We start from the raw sequence: 23930 nt of genomic DNA on the forward strand, positions 1-23930 counted from the left end.
TTACTTTCTTTATGACCTAGGAATTCCACTCGTCTAGTATTTACCCGAAGAGAACGAAAACACACATTTGGAAAGATATATGTACCCCCCTGTTAACAGGAGCACTATTCACAATAGCGAAGACATGGAAACAACGTGTGTCCATTGATGGATGAATGGGTAAGAAAATGTGGTAAATATGTACAATGAAATAATACTCATCCACTAAAAAGGAAATCTTGCCATTTGTGACAACACGAATGGACCTTGAGGGCATTATGCTAAATGAAATAAGTCAGATAAAGACAAATACCGTATGATTTCACTTATATATGAACTTAAAAAAAAAACACCAAAAGCAAACAAACAAAAAACAAGCTCATAGAACAGGTTGGTGGGTGCCAGAGGCAGGAGTTGGGGTTGGGTAAAATGGGCGACAGGGGTCCAAAGGTACAAACTTCCAATTATAAAATAAGTAAGTCCTGGGGATGTCATGTACAGCATGGTGATTATAGTTAATAATACTGTACTATATACTTGAAAGGTGCTAGGAGAGTAAATCTTAAAAGTCGTCATCACAAGAAAAACAATTTTTCTAACTATATATGGTGATGGATGTTAACTAGCCTTATTGGGGTGATCATTTCACAATATGTACAAATATCATTCATTATATTGTACACCTGAGACTAATATGTTACACGTCAATTATACCTCAATAAAAAGAAAACTCCCACCAAATGAGCCTTTGTTGAAGCACTAATGTCTAAGGGTGAGGGCTTGATAGAAGAAAAGCAGTATCTCTGAAACCGTATTCCTCAGCAAACAAGAGAAGACGAGCTGCAGGTGAGCTACAAGCAGCTTCTGCACTGTCTGAGAGGGAAGTGTCGGGAACGAGGGAGAGGATGCAAGCAGGACCCCATCAGCACCCTGAGGGCCTAGATTCCACTGCTGGCCCCAAAGAGGGAAGGTCTGAAAAGCGAGAGGGATGGTGTCATGCAAATATATAGCTCAGATGAGAAACGGGGTGGATGCATAGATAATTCATATCCTGGGAGCAATGAAAATGAAGTGCAGCTATATGCAATATAGATAAATCCTACAACATAACGTAAAGTGAAAGTGGCCAGCACACAAAAGGAATAGATCCATTTACGTAAAATTCAAAAACAGCTGAACTAAACAATAGTATTAGATGTGAATGGTTGCGTTGGGGCAGAAAGGAAGGCCTAATGATTGACCGGACGGGGCACTGAGAGGGACTCCAGAGGCTGGTGCTATTCTGTTTCTTGACCTGTGTAGTGTTGCTTGAGTTTTTTGCAGCTTAATAATTCACTGAGCTATAAGCTTATGTTGTATGAACTTCATGTGTGTGTGTTATTCTTTAATAAATATAGTGGGAAGAGACAGGGAAAGGGGAAAGGAGAGGGAGAAAGAAAATAAGTAAGTAATCCTATAGGCATCTATTAGGTTGGTGCAAAAGTCATTGTGGTTTAAAAGGTTAAAATTGCAAAAAACCACAATTACTTTTGCACTAACCTAGTAGTAGAAAATGCAAGTCACCCAGTGAGTGGAAAAGTAGGATGGACTCTGATGTCTCCATAGCAACATTCAATGTCAAAGTCTACAAAGTTCCAGGAAAAGAAAAGCTTATGGAAGATATTTAAACCCAAATTATCTATCAAAGAAGAAAGGGCAGATATTCTTAAGTATGGAAGATCTCAGGACATAAAATAACCTCTTTGAAAAACAACTACCTGACACTTAATCTAGCCAAGTAAGCAACAAATAAAAAGGCCATCAACCTATTTTGAAAAATGTAGTTTACTAAATATTAAATATTCATATATTAATTTATATATTATATATAAAATATATTTAATGTATAGTAAATATTAAGGAATTAGTATCTTAATATTCTTGGTCTCAAGCAGTACAACGTCAGCAATTTCTCATTTGATTTTCCTTTCTTAAATTTAGTATTTTTTAAAAATATTATGTGTTATTTTTTATCAATATAGTGGCCTTTCTGTCTCCTTGACTCACGATTCTGCCCATGTCAGAAAGATATCATGAATAATGGCCACCAAAACATATTGTTCATTGAAGTTGGTGAGACTTTGAATTTTTTGAGCTTTCTGATTGTTTCAGTTCTTTAAAAAATGAACATAAATTATTGTAGAATAGCAATCTATTTTTCCGAATTGAATTAGTTGATACCAAAATATGGTGTCCCTTCTCCTTTTACCCATCGCCCAGCCTACCAGACCCTCCCCACCAAAAAAAAGAAAAAAAAAAAAAAGTCCACAAAATTTCATGTGCCTTACACAGAGCACATTCTCTATGCTCTGCACCCACTGGATGAAGTGAGCCGTGAAGTTCAAGGAAGGTCAGCACCTCACGACAAAATAGAATCCCCGCCAAGGGAACGAACTATATGTGATTTGACTAGTTTACAAACAAGATGGCCTACTGTGATGACTGAACTTGTTTTCCTGTTACCGAAACCCGACACTCTGACCTCTGGAATATTTTCTCTAACAATTACCTGGAGTTAATGAGGTTTGAGTTTCAAGCAACTAATTAACGCACATCTCCGGACACAGGCTGCCATTTGGTGCTTTCTGCCAAGATGCCCACCAGCGGAAAAACAGGCTGCTACCCTCTCGCCTGCGGCGACAGCAGCCGTCGACTCAAAGTCAACTCACCTGGGTAGAAAGAGTGAAGATGTTTTGCCTGGCTGCGTCTTTTGTAGTAATTATGTGGAGTAGATAACTGGGATGGAGAAAAATCTTCCCCAAGCAGCCAACTCATTTTTATACTCAACAAAAACAAGTGTTACCTTTTCTGAGATAAATATCTGTCTCTGGCAAATTCACCAATCACGATGGAGGCCAACTAAAGTTCAAACAGAAGCTGGCAAGAATTTTAGAATTCGTTTTTAAACAGCAAAAGGCTGTTCAATTGTGGATTACAGCTACAAACATCTAAGTATTAGTGATCACACAGGGTAACGATGGAGCTAGAATTGCAAAGTCTGCTTCTCTCAAAATATACACAACGTCTAACGCAGGCTACTGTTTTGGGCACAAGTGTCAGGAGACTCTAAAGGAGAGCGCTTTGCATTTTTCACTCCAGACCCATGCCATGAACAGGGCCCCGAAATTTCCAGCAGCGAGATGAGTAAACATTAACAGTAAAGTGATAAAATGAGAAAAAATTTAAAACAGTATTTAAGACACCACCAGCCAAATGATGTCGTGCTAATGCCTTCTACTTTTAGATGACAAGTTGTGCTATTTAAACAACGAAACCTCACTGCAAACATCCTTCAGGAACAGGTACCAAGGCAACCATGCTTATGCCAGGCAGTGGGGAGCAGTGGGGGACCGCAGGAGGAAATGCACACTTGATACGCCGGTAATGATCCAAAACACCACCTCGTACGTAAAAGATTATCTGAAGAAAAACTAAAACCTGTACTTAACTCAACATCCATCTGGCATCTCTGAAAAAGAAAGAAATAGCTTAGGGCTCCCGGTCTTGAAAACATTTGGTATTTCAAAACTGCGAGGAAGGAAGATTCTAGTCCTCTGAATGAGTTTATTTTACAGACTTTGTGGTTGACATTTCAGTGATATTTCTGGCCACGCCATCTTTGGTTGATTACTCAGGTATGGAATATTAAGCTAGGAGTCCCCGTATCTCACTCCTGTTAGAACAGCTAAACGCATGACATTGCTGCTGTCAGCATACGTCATAAAAGACTCCTGCTTTAAAATAGTTTTGTGTCAAAAACTATTAATCATAATCAATATATAGAATGAAGGAGGCAAGCAATAGAAACTTTACTTCTCCCCAACATGAATAATGAAAATCAGTCATACATACACCTACACCTTCCATCAAACCGAGACCCAAATCCCAGTGGAATTAGAATCCAAAGTCAAGAGGTACTACGAAAGCAGCCAGCTCACACGATTCTGGAGGATGAGAAGTGGGCCAGCCAGGAAGTGGAGGACAGAAAGGATTTTCACGAATGTGACTGCATCACACAGCTCATGTGTGTGTTACTATGCGTGATAGGCTGCATGATGGCACCGCCTCCCAAATAGATTCAGGTCCCAATCTCCGGAACCTGTGAATGTCAACTTATGTGGCAAAGGGACCTTTGTGGATGAGACTGAGTTAAGGGTCCTGGCATGGGAGATTTTCTGGGTTGCCTTGATGCCATTGCAGGGGTCCCTCTGGAGGAATGGGGGAGGAATTGGTGTGACGATGGAAGTAGAGACGGATGCGGTGCGTTTGGAAGGTGGAGGACCCCAGGCTAAGGTTTGCAGGCAGTCACTAGAGCTGAAAAAGGCAGAGAAATGGATTCTCCCCAGAGCCTCATGAAGGAAACAGCTCTGCCAACACCTTGATTTTAACTCAGTGACTTCTGACCTCCCGCACAGTAAGAGAACAAATTCGTGTTGCTTTTCGCCAGTGAGTTGTAGGAACCTGCGAGAGCAGCGATGGTAAACTGCTACACCATGAAAAAACACCATGAAAAAATTCTGGGTGCTTAACCACGTTCACTCTTTAAACTATTCACAATGTCCCCTTCTTCAACTTGGGAAACTTTTCAAGTTCTCAAATGGAATATTCATAAAGGTCTATGAAAACTGTTGCCTCCTGTTACACAGTGAGAGTAACATATTTTTATCTCGGCATAGAAAATTTGCAAATTAAATGTTTGGATTCTTATAGAAGGCAATAAAATATTATTAGCAGTATTAGAAAAATAAAAAATATACTTCCATATCAGACCCATAAAGAGGGCATTCTTCTGTTCAACCTCTATTACCCTCCATGTCCTTTTCATTCCACTGATGTTCTTCTGTGGATAGTAAAAAGTTTCAGTAAAAGAGAAAGAAAAATGAATGGATAAGCCCAAGAACCTGGCTACCCAGGAGAGGGAAGGGAGTAATAGAGAGATGAAGGCAAGAAAGGCAGAGAAAACCAACTGTATGTCAGTTATTTGCTCATGACTCTCTTCCTTACTCATCATAACCACAGGAAAGAAAAGATAAGGAGACAACGCCTCCAAATCATAAAGACTCTCAAAGGCTGAGAAGTCAGGACTTCAGGGTAATTAGTGGTTTCTTTTTCATTTTTTAGAGCTTTTATTTCACTGTTTATGTCAAAGATGACTTGCAAAAATGTCTGCCACGCTCCCTTCTCCCTGCAACCATGCCCTTAGTCCCTTGCACACTGACTGTAGGCTCAGTTATGAGACGTGCTTTGTCCAACGGGACCTTAGCAAATGGGAACCAGAGACTGAGAAAGTGCTAGATGCACCCGGGCTTGTACCACGTGCATGACCCCACACGAGCCCTCCAGAAGGTGGCAGTCACATAGAGGGGTGCTGCTGAGGCTTGGCGGCCAGCTTCCAGACCTGTGAGTGGCACCATCCCAGATCATCCGGCCATCAGCCATCTCCCCAGCTGATTCCAGAGCCATGACAATCAATAAACGTCAGCTGAGACAATTTTGACCAAGAGAAACGTGAACAAATAAAACGGCTCTGTTTTCGTCCACTAGGTGTTGGGGCAGTTTGTGGTACAGTAAAAGCTAACGTGATAAATAGTTTATCAAGCTAACACAAATACGTAATAGAAATGGTGGTGGTGGTGGGGGGAAACAAGCAAAAAAAAAATCTACCTGGAATCTTAATATATAAAGACATTAATAACATTTTGATTGCTTCATTTTATGTAGCTTTATAAATATGCTCCATAATTAAAAACACACTGTAAAGTCAACCTTATAATGTGCTGTTCTAAGCATTTCCGTGTCATTTTATATTCTATAACCTACCATAGTTTATTTAACCATTCTTATATCATTGGTCTTTAAGGTGGCTTTAAAATTTCACTATTATAAATACTAGTGCAAAAAAACATACTTGTGCAAACTTTTGCCTGAGTTCTTGATTACTTTTGAGGACAGATTCCCAGAAAGGGACATACTGTCACAAAAAGTGGGAAACTATTACAGCGCCTGGTAGATACACACACACACACACACACACACACACACACACACAGTATCCCCGAAAATAAGACCTAGCTAAGCCATCAGCTCTAATGTGTCTTTTGGAGCAAAAATTAATATAAGACCTGTTCTTATATTATATTATGTTATATAAGACCCGGTCTTATATTATATTAAAATAAGACTGGGTCTTATATTAATTTTTGCTCCAAAAGACACATTAGAGCTGACGGTCCGGCCAGGTCTTATTTTCGGGGAAACAGAGTCTGTATATATATATATCTATATATATTTCAAGTACAGTCTAGGACAACCATACGAATTTACAACCCAACAGCACGGTATGAGAATGGCCATTTCACCAAACCCTCACATCACTTTGTATAATTTTCTAAAATCTTTGGTAATTGATACACTAAAAATGGCAACTTGTTTTACTTCGCGTTTGTTTGATAACTAATAAGGCTGACCAGTTTTTCATATGCGTGGCCATCAATCTTCGCTCCTAAACATCTGTTCTTGCTTTTTTTTTTCTCCTACTGAGGTTTGCCAAGTGGCTCTGCCATTTATCTCCCAACGCCTTTAACAGCAGTGAAGATAAGCTGATAGTGTGGAGCCAGGCAGAGATTTTTAACCCCAGGTCCAATGGTCATGTATACACATTTTTTTCAAGAGAGAATCCATAGCTTTCACAGCTTCCTTAAGTGGTCCACGTTCTCATAAATTCTGAGAACCAGCTGGGCTGAATAAGGAAGAACAACATGAGCAGGTTTCACCATGGACACTCAGAGCAGTGCAACCAGTCACAGAATACCTAACTGAAAGAAAGGCACAAGTTTTGCTGAGTGCTGAGAAGGTACACGAGGAGATGGGGATGATGGCACAGCAACAGGTTAAATTGTACCGAAGTCATGAAATTTAATATATACCATTGCTTTCCTTTTTCTTTTGCTTGTTACTGATTCTGCTAAAGGCCAGCCGAAGTCTCATCTCTGCTTGTTATGAGTTGACGGTTTGTCCTATTACAACTGAAGCCCTAACTACAGATGTCACAGTATTAGGAGGTGAGACCTTTGGGGAATGATTTAAGTCATAAGTGTGGAGCCCTCATGAGTGGGATTAGTGCCCTTTTAAGAATAGAATGGACAGAGATATGACCTCTTCCTGCCACGTGAGGACACAGAAAGAAGGCGTCTGCCTACAAACTAAGAGTGGGGCTCCTCACCAGGAACCAAATCTGCCAGGAACAGAATCTTGGACTTCTGGCTTCCAGAACAGTGAGAAATACAAGCCACCCAGTCTGTGGTATTTTTGTTACAGCAGCCTGAGCTGAAGGTTCTGTAGACTATCTAAAGCCATAATGATCTCTGGCCAGCCTGCCATCATTTGGTTTCATTCGGTTAATAGCACCATGATGAGAGAATTTGGTGTCTGTCACGAGGCCTAGAAAGATCTTTGATAAACATTAATAGATTCCTAACCATTCCTACAAGATGGATAAAAGCATGGGATCTCTCAGATAAAGATTCTACCTGTGTGACTTTGGCAAGTTACCTTCTCTCTGAGCTTCACTTTCTTCATCTGTAAGATGGGTAAAACAGTAACTGCATTTCATAGGTATACCTTATTTAGGAACAAATATCTTAGTTAGAAGAGATAAACACTCATAAACGTTAGTTATTAGTTATCATTATCATTACTGAAACATTTTCACGTTTATTCATTTATAAACACAGATCAATTTAAGACAATGAAATGCAAAGTTATAAAAGTCTTATTAACACAGAAAAGTTCAACGCTATTCAAAGTGGTGTCTGCTACAGTTCATTTGGGCATCCTGAGGTTATGTCTTGGCAGTGCAAAAATCTGCTAATCTGAAGAACGAGAAAGTTGTGAGAAATTGAGGTTCAAAGAACTGCTATGAAGGATGCAAACACAGACTGGAAGATTTTTATTAAAGAACCAGGTGAACAGCTAAAGTTATAAAAAATAAAATAAAAAAAAAGTATACTTAGTGAGTAAAGTTCTACAATACCAATTAAAGCATGAATGAAAAGAACAAGCTTGATCTTTTGGTCACGGTCCTAGGAATACAGTAAACTGAGAAAAAACATTCTCCAGGGTGTCGTAAAGTTGGGCAACTCATCTTTCTGCATTCTTGTACGGCAAATTACAGCTAGCGAAGTCTTTTGGATAGCAATTGCTTTCGCTTGGGTCAACTAAAATGACCAAACAATGAACCTTTAACACCAACCATTGATCTTGCTAATTGCATATGCCACTATATTTGCTTCTTTTGTTTCCAGTCAGCCCTCCTTTCCAACACTATTCCAATTGTTAAATGGTCAGAGCACACCCAAGTGACAGATTTAGTGTTTCACGGGCAATTTATATAGCTGCCTGCCATGCTGTTGCTGTACTGAATCATGATTTATTTGTCTCACATTGTAGCACATAACCTTTTAAATGCAAGGGGAAAAAGCCAATACCTCTTTAAAGTTTATATATGACCATCTACCACTATATCCTATGAACTAGATTTAAAAGAGAACCGATCAAATGGGTGATGGATTTCTTTTCTCTTTAGGTAGCTATAACTTAATGCACGATCCCTTCCTGTATCCTGGGCTCACTCATTGCTCTTTATCTGTATGTGGTTCAGAGGAAAATCTGGGAGGTATACATAAATGATGTCCATGACAGTCAGCTAATAGAACCTAGAATAAAGGGTCAAAACTAAAGAGAATTTGTGGTGGGAATTCTACATTGAAGGGTCCACAGATGGACTTGGGGGCATCTTAAATTCCCCAAATTACTGGCAAAACTTCATACGTGAAAATATTTGTTTTGGGGAGAGTAGCTCTAGAGAGTAGCTCCACCGGTTTCTCAAAGGGTCAGTGATTCTTGAATAGATTAAAAATGATGACTTGAGGGAACTTGACCTATTGTTGCAAAACAAAAGAGAACAAAGGCATAACTAAGCACACAAACAATGAAATAATATCAAGGGACATCCAGTTTTACACCTCGGCTGATAAATAAGAAGAGATGAGAGAAATGGTTGGGGTTACGGGCTGCATTGCGTCCTTTCCGAAAATATTCATGCTGAATTCCTCACCCCCAGTACCTCAATGTGACTACTTGGAGACAGTTTCTTTACAGAGATGAGTTAGTCAAAATGAGGTCATTAGGGTGGGCGCTCTTCCGATATGACCAGTGTCCTTATAGGAAATTTGGACACAGACACGCACAAAGGAAAGATGACGTGAAGACACAGAGAGAAGACAGCCATTTCCAAGCCAAGGAGAGAGGCCTGAAACACAGCTTTCCTTCACAGCCCTTGGCAGGAACCGATTCTACTGATACCATGATCTGGAACTTCTAGTCTCCACAACTTGTGGTTTTAATTTAAACTGTTGCTTAAATTTCTATTGTTTAAGTCACCCAGTCTGAGGTACTTTGTTACAGCACCTCTAGCAAACCTATGTAGATGGTCTTCGCTGTAACAATGGATCAAGAGATAATTTCAAAAAGAAATAAAGACCAAGAGATTATTCCGGGGGTTAAAAAACATGGCGATACCAAGAATGAAAGGGGAAATGCTCATAATGAACATGAGTAAGTAGCAGGGAGGATGGCATGCGTGATAATACTTCCACGTCTGCTATGGTACCCAACCAGTGAGTATAAGGTTGAGGGAATAACCTGAGTAAAAATAACTTCTTGAGCCTGTATAAATGGGCAAGGAAGAGGCAGAAAAATAATCATATTACACCTGCTCACACTAAAAGTTATCAAAAACTAATCCAGATGTCTGCTTCTAGCCATACGGAGTAACGGGACAAATCATACTATGTAACCGCTTCTAGATGCTGGGCAACAGGCAGCCCTGGATTATGAAGCCCGGGAGAAGGGAAATAAAGGAGCAGAAGCCCACAGTCACCCTGATTTTCCCCTGAATGCATTTCCAGACAGTCACGCAGCAAGTGGGAGATGACACGACGCAGGCCTGCTGCTGAGCTGAAAGGAGGGTGATTAGCGTGCGAGGCTACTGAGCGCCTCACGATGTGTGGGGGCAAAGAAAGTAGAAAGAAAGGAGCGAAAAAAGGAAACAAAACCTAGAAACCTGCCAAAGGGTTCTCACCAGTCCTTGGCTGAATAACTGCAATGTCCAGGGCAAGAGTCCTCGAGGCCGTCAATTCAGTCCAATTCCAATCAAACTTCCAGCAGGGTGATTCTAACATGTATGTGCATATGCGAAAGATACAGAATAGCCAAAATCATTTTGAAAAAAATCACTGACTCTACAGTCATGAAGACAGTGTGGTTCCCCTGCAAAGGGTAACAAGGAAACACAGTGTAGAAATACACCCACATCCCATCGGGTTTTGATGGGAGCACCAAAGCAATTCAACAGGAAAAGGAAATTCTTTTCTACAAATGGCATTGGAGTAATTAGTTATATGGAAAACATTGATCTCATATGATACACATAATTTCATTTGAGCTTAGCATAGCTTCAAACCTCCATGAGAGCAGGGATTTTTCCCACCACAGACTGATGCCTCCAAAGGAACAGAACAGTGCATAACATGGAGCTGGTGCTAAATAAATACCTGTTGCATAAAAGAGCTATGCGTGAAAAAAGAAGTCCATACTAGACAATAATAGGAAGGAGCTGATGGGATAATGGTCAGGAAAGAGCTCACCATGAAAAAATCACGTGAGTTGGCACCTGACCAGCTCTGCAAATATTCAGCAGATGAAAATTCCAAGCAGAGGGGATAACGAACTGAGAGGAGGCCCCTGGAAGTGGCCCGTGAGTGAGAGAGTGGAGTAACAGTAGCCTAAAAAACATGGAGGCCTGGGGTCTTATAGCTCAATCTGTTGAGTACATTAAGGAATTCTACTCACAGAAGTGATGTCACCCAATTGGAGATTTTATAAAATCCCCTCGACTGCTGTGTGAAGAATGGCCTGGAAGGAGCCAGGGAGGAAGCAGGGAAACCAGGCACGAGCGTCTTCCAGCCACCCAGGTGAGAGCAGAGGGAGGTGAACCTTCTCAAGGGTAACACTGGAGCTGACATTCTAGCAGATTTGGGTAGGAGTTGTGATTTCCAGTTTGTCATTTTTCAACTTTGTTCAGTTGTTTCTTTCGAAGATTCTCTTTAGGAGGGCAGGAATTAGGTCTATTCCATTTAGCCCTGTTCCCCAAACCCAACAGATTACAGGAACACACTGTATGCGGGGTGAGAGGTCAGAATCGGACACAGTACGTCAGAAAGTGGCTGTCTGAGGAGAAGGGCCATTCTTTTGAAGACAGCAAACATAGAAGGCAACAGAGAGTGCGGAAGCCCATTAAAATCACTAAAGGTGATTTTAAGAGAATGAACACGGGCCTGCTCACTAACACTGGAACGTGGCTACTGCCTAAAACTTGGCCGAAGTACAAGCAGCACCATTAGATGCTTTCGTGCAGTAGGTAATCACCCTGGGAAATGAAAAGACAGTTGAAAACGTGAATGATTCTGGCAAGGTCTAAATAAACACGAATGAGAAAGGCTGGTCCATGATGAGGTGTGATACGTCATCACCACCATGAGTCTCTCACTACATCCTGGTGTTGACAACATGCAGGACACACACCATCCTCCATTTCACCCCTTCCCCAGCACCAACCCCCCAAAAGAAACCCATGTTCACACAGGCAATACCATTCGAGTCTGGCTCAGTATAATATTGCTTATTTTTTATATAGGCATAATATAATATATAGAGGGTGCTTTGAGGGAGATGCGACATAAAGACATGTAAGATATATATGTATGCAGGTGATAGGAACTGTGCTTACAGATATGCCTCTAGAATAAAAAAATAAATTAAATCTGGAATCTCAGTACTGCCAGCATTTCTCCCAGGGCAAAAATACATTTAGTGTCCTATTAAATCAAAGGATGGTCCACTGCAAACGGTGGCATGCTTTCCCAGCTGGTGTTAACAAAGATTGATGCACGTGTTCAATCACACTTAACCTGACACTGGGCTTCCTAAAATTTATCCTCCAGAATGGAAACGTTTTATGTGTTGCAACGTCCCACCCCCTTTAAGGCAATAACTCACCAGGTAGAAATATAATTCACTTAGCATTTTTAAAATCCACACTTAAAGCAGTTTCCAGGGCTAACGATTCACTGAAATGGAATATGGAAAGTGGAACTTGTTAAAAAAAAAATCATGTAGCAGACCTGCCGGGAGTCACTTTTTGAAAATCAACTAAGAGCATGGGAATCAAAGAATACGATATATAATTTTTTTGTGAAGTATGGCAAAAGGAATATTAACACAGAAATAAAATGTAAGAGCATGTCATATAATTCAAGTCGAAATTTAAAGTTAAGTAAAGACTGTCTATCCTTCCCATTTTCTTTATTTTTCCAACAAAACTATCAAGGCATGTGTTTGGAATCATTGCAATCTGTCATCTATTGGTACATGATGCCTTTTTATTGGCTGAGTATTGATACATTTATGGATATACTATTGGAATACTTATTTTTGAAATCAAAAAATCTAAACAAAAAATCTGATTCTGTCAAGGGCAAGCCAAGCCACTAATGTAGTTTTGGGGCAAATCACAATCTCCCTACACTTTGGTTTCACCATCTTTAAAAAGCAGCAAAAAAACCTCTCCTTCCCAAATTATAGCACTCAGGTAAAGCCCATGAAACTGATTTGTAAGTTACAACATTTTTTGTAAAATTGATGTATTTATAATTCTATTTGGTTTTAAAGTAACTTCAAAAACTGCTTGTGGTCAACTGACAGATTCAATTTGGTACAAGTGGCAGAGTTTATCATTCCATAAAGAACGTACTTCCCACTTACTGCGCTCTTAAACTAACAGATCATGAACTTGGCAACAATTTTACAGACTAACAATGGTGTCTTTGGCGGCATGTGTCTTCATTAATATCCAATCCAGAAAGCCTTTTTTTCTTCATAAAATGCTGTATCTTAGGTAGACTGATTTATATTTTACTTTGTCTTGAAAGGGCATAAAATAAGAAGCAGCAAAGGGTCCCACCTTGCTAACCTGGTACGTGACCACAGATTGTGGCGTGAGCTCTCCCTTCCATGTTCTCGTCTAACTGGCTGTGGGACCCAGCAGGTTCCTCGTGTTCCCACACATAAAATGCAGGAGGAAGCCCTAACCGCCCACGGCTCTTATGAGATTTAAATGAGAAGATATGCACAAAATGCCTTACGGGACAATTTAGGTGCTCAATAAAGATTAGCCTTCTCCCCTTACATTCTTTCGGCTTCTTTGGTTCAAGGCAAAAAACTGAAAGAAAACAAAATCATAAAACATTTAACGCAGAAAACGACGTCCACATACAAACAGGTGCTCTGGCACCTCCTGGCTCCCGGCTCCTCTCAGAACAACCTGTACCCACTTCTCCCGCTGATCACAAGCCCTTGTGCCAGAGGCTTCTGTCACACTCAACTTTCCGTGAAGACTTCCAGCAGGTGTGTCTCAGCCAGAACCAGTCCCTACTTCTCCTAAAGGGTAGAGCCAGAGACCAAGAGTAGTTCTGAAAAACATCAGCGATGCAAGTCACAGCAGAAGCAAACGTACACTGACTGCTTCCTGCTGGATGGTCACTGGACACCTGTGCAGCCGGCAATTACCGCATTAGAGCTCAGGGTCCAGAAGTCAAATCAAGGTTTGCGAACTCAAGTGCACAGAGGGGCCCGTGAAACGAATGCAGTAAGAGGAGCAAAGGAAACAATAATGCGAGGGAGGGCACTGGACTCACAGCACTTCCAAAAACGTCTCAAATGGACATTTGTTGACATTTTCTACAAGTGAGTTTGAAACATGCTTTCAACTCAAACAAATGAGTTTGAGACTATGTTTACCGTATCATTTGAAACTTGTGCAACACCATCCAGACTACACACTGCCTTTAACCGTGCTGTCCCATGTCTTGACTTCAATCACAAGTCTAAGATGGACATGTCAACAAACTTAGGAGAAGAAAAGGAGAAAAGAGAGCAAATTCAGTCGTACTGCGTCTCAGGCGAGTCAGACAGACCATGATCCAGCTCTGCCTTTCACAAGTAACAGGACTGAGGCAGAGAAAACCAATTCTGATCACAATAGAAAGATGCCCTGGGTTAGGGCAGGCAATTGTCCAAAATGAAAAAAGTAGACTAAAAAACAGCTTTTGACTTTTATTATGTTCTGATGTCTGATTATTCTGGAGATGGTTAATAACTGCCACTACCTCTTTTCTTAAGAAGAGAGTTAAAGATTTCACTTGATAGCTGAATTAGTTCGCCCAACTCCAAGACAATCAGACTTCACAGTCTGGATCATTAATAGGTTTAAGTTTATAATAAAATAAGACAGATTTAGAAAGATGGATTTATATAGTGTGCTTTAAACATGAAATAAACTACCAATATGTAGATAAGTGACAAAAGGATTACAGTGTATGCACACATCAGTAAAATTAAAAAATACAGACAATTAGTGCAGAACAGAGATTATTATGAGAAATCATTCTAGGAAAAGGAAAAAAGTGTCAATGAAATGAGCACGGTCACAAAAGGTAACATACGTCAGTGAAAAATTAAACAACCAGAAAACGAAGTTGCCACTTGCAGAGATCTCAGCATGGGATTAACAAGTGAGTCCAATTAATGCAAGTACTACAAAGTACTCAATACTTAGGGACAAGTTCATAGTCACACAAAGGATGTCAAAAAATAAAGAAGTGAATGAATGAATGAATCAAGCAACCAATCGTCAATCGAAAAGCTAACCACAGAGCTTCTAGGTAGAAGAACCAGGTGACCTGCTCCCAACCTCAGTATAAAACTCTCAAAAAAGCACAGACTTGAAAATCATTTGTGAAATTAAAAGTTTATTATTTAAATTATGAGGATGGGATTGAAAGGATGGCAATGAAACCCTCCCTCTGAGAGCTCGTGTCCGCCCTGAGTGTTAGCCACGTAGAGCCACAACTTCTCACCCTCTTCTCGTCCCTGACCTTCCCCTGCATATCTCTTCTGACACCTCCCATGCTTCTCCTCAGCTTTCACATAGGACGCAAATTCACAGCCCTTCTTTTATCCATGTGATAAATCACAGTGTGTGATGGAGACTGGCTTTTGGAACTTGGTCTTTCTTTCTCACCAGGTGCTCAGCCACTACTGCTCTTCCCTGTCAAAAGGGAGGGACTTGGGGCGACCTCTACGCTTAGACTATTTATTTTATTTTATTTTATTATTTTTATTATTTTTTAAATTTATATGGGGTGACAATTGTTAGTAAATTACATAGATTTCAGGTGTGGCAATTCTGTATCACATCATCTATAAATTACATTGTGTGTTCACCACCCAGAGTCAGTTTCTCCTTCCATCACCATATATTTGATCCCCCTACCCTCCATCTCCCACCCCCCAACCCCCTTACCTCTGGTAACCACTAAATTACATTCCCCAGATTAATTTTCAAACCCGTGGCCATCCTGTGGTCACCGACTGCCCTCTAATCCCCTCACCCTCCCCCCCACCCCCACCCCACCCCCCCGCCCATCTAGCAACCCTCAGTTTTTCCTCTTTGTCTCCAAAACTGTTTCTGATTAGTTCATTCACTTATTCTTTTCTTTAGATTCCGCAAGTAAGTGAGATCATATGGTACTTATCTTTCTCTGTCTGACTTATTTCACTTAACATAATGTTCTGTAGGTTTCCAGAAAACCAGCCTCTAAATAGTTAAAGTTGAATAGTATAAAAATCCCCCGTGTGTGTGTGCACGCGCATTTACCTAATATTTACTGAGCATCTGTACTTAATTCTGGTGCGAGGCTAAGTTCCTTACATAGATTATTCTTTTAATTCTCACAACAACATGTTGAGAAGGGACTATTATTACCCCTCATTCTACATGCGCATAAAAGGTAAAATAACTTATCCACAGTCACAGAGCAAGGAATAGGGTAGTTAGTGAGAAACGGAACCCAAGCTTAGTGAGGAAGAGACAAACCTCTACAGTCTACTGCATACATTAAAACATGTTTTAAATATCTGAATAACTGGGAATCAATTGACAGAGCGACAATAACACAAGAAGGATAAGACATTTATAACCAGGAACTTAATGACCAAAAAGAGAATACTGCATTTCCTTCTTTCCTGCCCCAGTAGAGAAAGTATTTTTCTTTAGCTTCTCAGCGCCCATAAGGAAAGGATTAAGAGTTAGAATAGGAAGGATTTTAGACTGGTATAGCTACTCTTGCTTAATTCTGTTCACTCTGGGGAATACAACAGGAGAGAATTTCTCAGTTCATGATATCCCTTACTCTCGGAATCCGACTGATGCTTGTTTTCGTCCTTCACAAGCATGCTACTAGAAAGATACATATGCTTCTCTTATTTCTGCAGTAAAAACTGCCATTGACTCCCGTCACAGAGTGGGACACGAAGCCAGCTGGCCCCAGGTGTGTGCAGCATAGCATGCAGCCCCCCCATAGGGTGCTCACACTGGTGGAGACATCGAAAACCTTTGCTTCATTGCATGCCTAGCCGATCAATGTGATTCCCTTGTCCAGAGGCAAACATCTGGGTGACAAGTGCAGGAGAAGAGGTCCCATGACTGTCTCAAAGCCACAAAATCAGAAATGATTCCATCAAGATCAAGTAACTGAACTCTGGGAAACTTAGGAAAGAGCCCAGGCAGAAACATACATTCACATCTTCAGCTCACATGACAACAATGTCTACGTGAGAGTGAGAAGTGCAGAAGTAGAAGGGTGGCCCGGCTCTGAAATCACCGTTAGGCTGTTTACTCTGGGTCTGTTCAGCTTTTCTGAGGATTGGTTAGGATGTCTCTGCCTTTCCTTTCTCTGCTACCAGGGCAAGCCTTTCCCCACTTCACTAATTAATTTTTCAACTAATTAAAAGTGGGTGAACCTTCAGTTAGTCACGGTGCTGCTTTATAGAAGAGATGGGGCTGTGGGCTGAAAATACTGGTCCTAAAGAGACTTCGGAGGTAGGGCAGGCTCAGGAGAAGATGTCCAGTTGTGGTTATTTTACTCCTTCGCTGGCACAGTTAACTACACACCATCGGGAAAAACAGTCTTCCTATGAAGCACAGATACACCCAGTGCACTAGCACTGGAGCCGTCGTGGGGCCACCCAGGGGGAAGCCACAGCCCCTGACCTGGCCACAGAGGCTTGCCTGGGAGTCAGCCCAACCCATAAAGGCCCCGAGCCTTCTGGCTTTAGTGCTGAGGAACCACTGTGCTTCACACAGCCGAATCTTCCACCTCTACAGTCACATCCAAGGATCTCATCCCATCGGTGGCATTACTGTATGCCAATAATGCCCGAAGTTATTATGCAGCCCAGACTTCTCCGGTGAACTCCAGGTTCTGATTCCCGGTTGCCTTCTCCATCAGACATCCAAGAGGCATCTCAAACTCTGCGCATGACCACCTCCTCTCCTCTCCCGTTATCTTCCCCATCCTTTCAGTTCCCCGGGTCCGACATCTCACAGTCAATCCGCACTCTTAACCCCCGTCTAAATCAACACCAATTCCCATTAGTTCTGCCTCTGAGACAGACCCAGAATCTAACCATCACTGCCAGCTGCATGAACGCAGAGGGGCTGCTTTCCTTCTGGAGGCTTCAGAGGAAAATCAATCCCCTTGCCTTTTTCACCTGCTGGAGGCCGCCCTCATTCCACGGCTCATGGCCCCTTCCACGCATGGCTCTGACCCCGTGATTCTGTCATCACATCTACTATTTACTGTCTCTGACCCTCCTGCTTCCGCCTTCTAAGGTCTACGATGATTACACTGGGCTTACCTGGGTGATCCAGCATAATCTCCTTTTCACGAGATTCTAAATCCTATCTGCAAAGTCCTTTTACCTCACAAGGTAACACACTCCCAGGTTCTGGAGGTGAGGATGGGGCTTCTTCAGACGTGCATTACTCACCCTATCACACCACGTCACCCTGCATAAAAGCCATGTCTTTATCATGTCCCACAAATTCCCCTGTGATCTAGTCCCCACTTTTCATCTAAGCTCACGTCTTCCAACTCTCCCCCGTTCACTCTGTTCCAGGTCACCAGTCGTGCTGTTCCTCAACACACAAACCCATCTCAGGACCTTGGCACTTACTGTTCCCTCTGACAGGGAAACCCCCTCCCTCTTTTAGGTGTCTGCTTAAATGACATCACCTTATGAGTGAGACTTTCTGTTCTGATTCTGTATATAATAGAGTGACACCCCTCCCCTACCTGGGCTTCCATGCTTATTTTTCTTCCCAGAGCACTTATCATCGTCTGTTATGTACACCCATCCATCCTCCTGCACTAGGGCTGTTTTGTCTCCTGTTGTATCGCCAGGAAATAAAACATCAAGCTGGGGCCAATAAACAGTTGCTGAATAAGTGAATTTGACTTTATTGGAAAGGCATGTTCCCTGGAGACAAGACCTGGCCTAAAGCAGGAACTCAGTAAACGTCTGAATAAATGAATAAATGGATGGGTGAATGCTAGACCCAACTGATATCTAATTTTCTATAGATACATGGGCAATCATGTGTGGCACTGTTTAGCAATCAGACTTAACAGTTAAAGTAACTTACTCAGGGATGCACAGCAAAGGAAAGTAATGCAATTACACATTAAAATGCCAACCAAGCCCCTGTCTGCATTTTGCCATGGCCTTGCACGTTCTTGTATCTGACAGGTCTGAACTCACCTGGATTCCCTCGCTTGGCTCTCCAACATTCTTAACCAACAACGTTTCAAGTTAATAAACTCTGAATTTATGTTTGAAGGAAACTGCACAGAAATCTCAGAAGTTTTTACCTTCCTTATTCAGATATGTAAAAAAAAAAATAGATACACAGGGGAGAGAGCATTATCCACACTTTTAAATGCACCCAGAGGCAAATGTGCAGCCAGCAGATACTGGTGGGACAGACATAATAAGCTTCAAGTATGTTGTCAGCCGGCCAGGGCAGCAGCTCACATGAGCACCTTAGATATCCAGTGCGCAGACAAAAGACACTGCTATCGCGACTAGGTGTTTACTGGGGGAAGGGCATCGGAGACAATGCAAGTGGCTTGGCATGGAACAGCAGAATAGGAACTGCCTTCCCAGAGGCCATCTCATCTGTATTTTCAAGTATTATTCTGGCCCCACAGCTTTCACACCAGCCCAGCCAGCCATGCGACTGGCCAAATCAGGTCCATGTCCTCCTATCAGGATACTTTTTCTGTTTTTGGAGGGCGGACTACATACAGTGTTTTCTTCACACTTGGAAACCGCTTTCTAGGAATCCTCTTACTGGCATACAGATGGGAAGGCACACGCCACAGAGGCGAGGAATGTGGACCTGGAGGATCCAACCTCACCTCTGTGACTCACTGTGTCGTTGGGGACGTTTCACCCACCCTGTGTAAGCCTCAGGTTCATCACCTCTAACACGTCAGCTTTCTATGCTCATAACAATCGCAGGAAGTTCTCCGCATACGGCCTTGTCACACAAGCCTTACAACTGCACGCTGGCGACTATCACTACCTACGGTATTATATTTGACTTAAAACAAACAAACAAACAAAAAAAAAACCACACACACACAAAGGAAAACACACAGTTCAAAAACAAATAATACATCGCTTCATCTTGATTTCTGATTTGTAACAAACTCCCAGGGGTTTATCATTGATTTCCAGCTAAGTGTTTACCTACAATTAGGGAAAACTGCCACAGGCAGATGTTGAGATTAAGCTTTTCGAGAAATGGTTCATAAAAAATAAAGTCATTTAAAGGCTTTCTCCTTAACTGTACTGCTGAATGAAAATATATAATTTGTTATTCGAGAGCTTAACAGAAACGTTATACAAATATGATTACATGCAGTATTTAAATAGGATAAGGAATACGCATTAAGATTTTAAAAGATAAAAATACATAGGTATGTGCCGTTCAATGAGGTACTTCTAGCAAATAATTATCTGATAGAAAACACTGATTAATCTAATGCCCTACATTGCCTCATTGTTTAAAAACTGAAATAAAACAACAAAATACATTTTTCTTTTTCATTTCTCCTAATAACACTACTAAGCAAGGCTGCAGGCCCGAAGTACCGAATTAGGCACGAATCAGTCTCCTGCTGGGAGATTCCGACCCAGCAGGTTGGCAGCAACCCGGTACTTGCATTTTGCCAAAGCTCACCTGGTTTTACTAATGCTAACACCTGTGGTTAACAAACACTGTACAGAATCTTTCTTTGGACAAGATGTCTTCTGCCTTAAAAACTTTTGCAAAGACCTTTTCTTGATACTGTAGCCTGTTCCTCAAGCGAGAGCTGATTGCCTGTAACTCAGAGAAGAGAAGGTGCGGCATTCCTTCTCAGCTCTTCAGATCAGTACAAATTCCTCTGCACCTTGTACACCAACAAAAGAGCTCACGGAGATGGAAAGGGGGGGTTGAAACTTTCCCTTATGTTCCATGAAACCACGTGAACGCTTTTCTTTCAGACCAGCGCTGCCCAGCGGAACTTCCTGAGCTGACGCCAATGTTCTCTGTCTGTGTTTCCCACACGTGGCTACTGAGAATCTGAAATGTGGCTCGTGGCTTTCAGGCTGGTAGCATTCCCAATACCGTGCTATGTGAGGTCCTCGTTTCACCCAACTCGCTCAGTGCATGTTCTGTATATTCCGTGAGTGCTACCTCATGCCTAGCACATGGGAGGGACGGGATACAGAAGGGAACACATACAAAGCCCCCTGCTCTCAGGGAGCTTACAGTGTAATTGATAGTAATTGGCCCCTTTTAAAACCACCAGACTCATTGGAGGTACTTCCTCAAAGAATTCTGTGCTTTTTGAAACGATGGTGTTTTGGAGCGGAAAAGCAAACAGTCATAGTCTGAGAAACAGTGCAGTTCAAAGTATTCAAGAAATGAGAGGCTAGCGAGAGGGTGCACGAGAGAAGTGAACTCGAGAACCTTCTCCAGAAAGGCAGCACAACCTCAGCACGAGAAGGGCAGGTTTAGCCACTGTTTCCGGGGAGGTCATGAGGTCCACCGTGGGCCACCTAAATGACCAGGCAGAGTAGTGAGATTCAGCAGCCAAGGGACGAGGTCGGAAGAATCCCCAGCCAGAACACATTTCACAACTGCCACTGGAGGTGGGATCAGGAGAGAACCAAATCCATGACCGGAAAAGGTATTTTCAAGCAGCTGGAACAAACACTGGAACGACTTGGTAATTTTTCAAGGGATTAAAATAAAAAATTGGGGGATTAAGAAAAAAGAAGAGTGATGGTTTGATTAAAAAAAAAAAAAAAACCCATCACGTAGGAAAGGAGAAGCCATAGAAAGAGGATCACTAGTAATCACAGCCTCTTTTCACTCCACCAGGCCAACGGCGGGGTGGGTCGGGTCATCTTTCGTCTGCAGTTGCTGAGACACGGGGCGCTGTGCCTGCTGCATGTGACATCGGGGCAGGTCCAACCCACCCCGGCTGAACCCTGGTCGGTGACAAACGCTAGTGGAAATGATCAGGGCTGGGTGCCTTTGTGGAGGGGACTTGCCAGGAAGAGGAGAGAGGGTTGTGCAGAACTGCTGCATTTGCATACTCGTTATTAATTAAATCGAGAACCAAGCTCATCCATCAGCAGGCTTACCTAGTTCCGGGGGTAGAACGGTCAGGCGGTTCCCCTGAATGTGGAGCTCCTTGAGCTGAGTAAGCTCCCCGATTTCCTTAGGCAGCGAGATCAGGTCGTTATCCCTAAGGCTCAGCTAAATAGGAGAAAACAAGGACTTGTCAGAACAATTGCACACAGACTCCCACAAAGTGGCACTCGACAGAAACGCCTGTCCTCTTCCATGCCCTCTCTTCTTTAAGGCTCAACCCTTTCAATTTATTCACAAGTGTGTGCCGAGGAACAAGAAACAGTACCCAGAGCAGTGGCTTATTCCTGCAAAACAAACCCTACTCCCGCTCAAATTGACTTGATTCTACTCCTACAGGGGCTGCAGAAGTGAATTGATTTTCTCAGAATTTAGATAAATTACTTACTATCTGCAACTTTGTGAGCTTCCCAATATCTGGCGGCAGGATTTCAAAATCGTTGTCACTTAGATAGAGTGCACGCAGGGTGGCTGCAAATTAAACAGCGATATATAAACAGGGTGGCATGGAACCCAACCATTTGCGGCCTGATCAATACAAGGGAGTCAGCTTTGATTAATAACCCTGGCTCGGTGAAAAGCCTGTGACACACCTCGGACTCACAATAATAACAAGCAGGTCAAACTTAGATTTACTGGCTTATTGTGGGGCCGCTGCGTTCAGGAAAACACCTATATCCGCGAGGACTGACACAATTAACAACTGTGGGCACCAGCAGTCCCAGGGACAGTTTCCATAGCCTTCAGACAAAGACAGCTCTTTTCCTTCTACTACTCCCGAACCACTGACTCCAAAGGAAGACAAAGGAAATCACTGTGTCACTTATATCAATACTTAGGGTAAAAGAGCTCTTTCATGTAAATAGAACTATGTTAAAAAATAAATAAGCAACTAAAAGGATTTCAGGTGATGGAGGGCCCATAATCACTGTTCCCTGTTCCCATTATCAGACTAATTACAGTTGACTCTTGAACAAGGCAGGGGTTAGAAGCCAGGCCCCCCCCCACCCCCGCCACACACACACAGTCAAACACCTACCTAGAACTTTTGACTCCCCCCAAATGAACTACTAACAGTCTACTGTTGACCAGAAGCCTTACCGATAACATAAACGGTTGATTAAGACATATTTTGTATGCTATACATACACGTATTATACACTGTATCCCTACAATAAATTAAGCTAAAGAAAATATTATGAAAACCATGAAAGAGAAAATACATTTACTGTACTTATTGAAAATAATCTGCATATAAGTGGACAGTTCAAACCTGTGTTGTTCAAGGGTCAAGTGTGTTTTTACTTGTTTCTATAGGCCTCAATAACAAAAATAAATGAAGACAAAGGGGCTAAAATAATGACATAGAGTTTAAACACAGAAAAAAACCCTAACTTAGGCAGACATTCCTTCACAATACTATGCAAAGATTACATGATCCCAAACTACTGAAGGCTAAAATCCTGAAGCATCCTTTTATCCACAACAAAAAAGGAGTATAATTAGGTGTATGTTCTGTTTGTTTACAGATATTCAATATTATATTCTGATGTTTTAAAATTCAACAAAACTGTGCGTTAATATACATAACAGAAAACAATTTACTCCATGGCCCAAGAAAATATTTTAGAGTTGGTTTCATGTGCTTGAGAAATTCTGGGAGCGAGGGTACACATAAGGTTTAAAAAAAAAAAGAAATTTTAGAGACTAGCTAGTAGGAAAAGTCAGTATTTCTGGATGCTATATATGTCACTATTTGTATAAGCAGAGCACTCATTGAAGGAAAGCAACTCTTTCCTAAATATTTCATGAGTTCTTGGAAAGATCAGTTTTTCCTAATTTTCACAAGTATTTGCAAGAAGAATTTGTCTGCAAATGAAAGGATGAAGTGTGTTCATTGGTGACTAACAATTTCTTAATGTTCAATTGTGTTCTGTCAACAAAATAGACTACATCAATAAAAGTACTTTTTAAAAGGTTAAAACAACAATTTTCACTGGAAATTTAAAAAATTCTGTTAGTGATTTATTGACAGATGTGTTTATAAATAATTAACTGGAATTCACTGAGCAAAGAGCCCACGAAGAGTTAATAGCAAGATGGGAAGATACATACATTATTATTTTTTTGTATGTTCTTTAAAAAGAAAGTCAAATTCCTTAGCTAACTGTGAGATTTGATCTCA

General features: G+C 41.6%; 1 protein-coding gene across 1 annotated transcript in view; it reads right to left on the reverse strand.

The window, feature by feature from the left end:
• Positions 1-23930, reverse strand: part of RSU1 (Ras suppressor protein 1) — a 170971-nt gene that overhangs the window by 102933 nt on the left and 44108 nt on the right. The window contains 2 exon segments of the mRNA XM_033100801.1: positions 21739-21853; positions 22134-22216. Coding sequence (XP_032956692.1) covers positions 21739-21853; positions 22134-22216 — 198 coding nt within the window.

Source organism: Rhinolophus ferrumequinum, assembly GCF_004115265.2.
Source record: "Rhinolophus ferrumequinum isolate MPI-CBG mRhiFer1 chromosome 5 unlocalized genomic scaffold, mRhiFer1_v1.p scaffold_110_arrow_ctg1, whole genome shotgun sequence".
NCBI lineage: Eukaryota > Metazoa > Chordata > Mammalia > Chiroptera > Rhinolophidae > Rhinolophus > Rhinolophus ferrumequinum.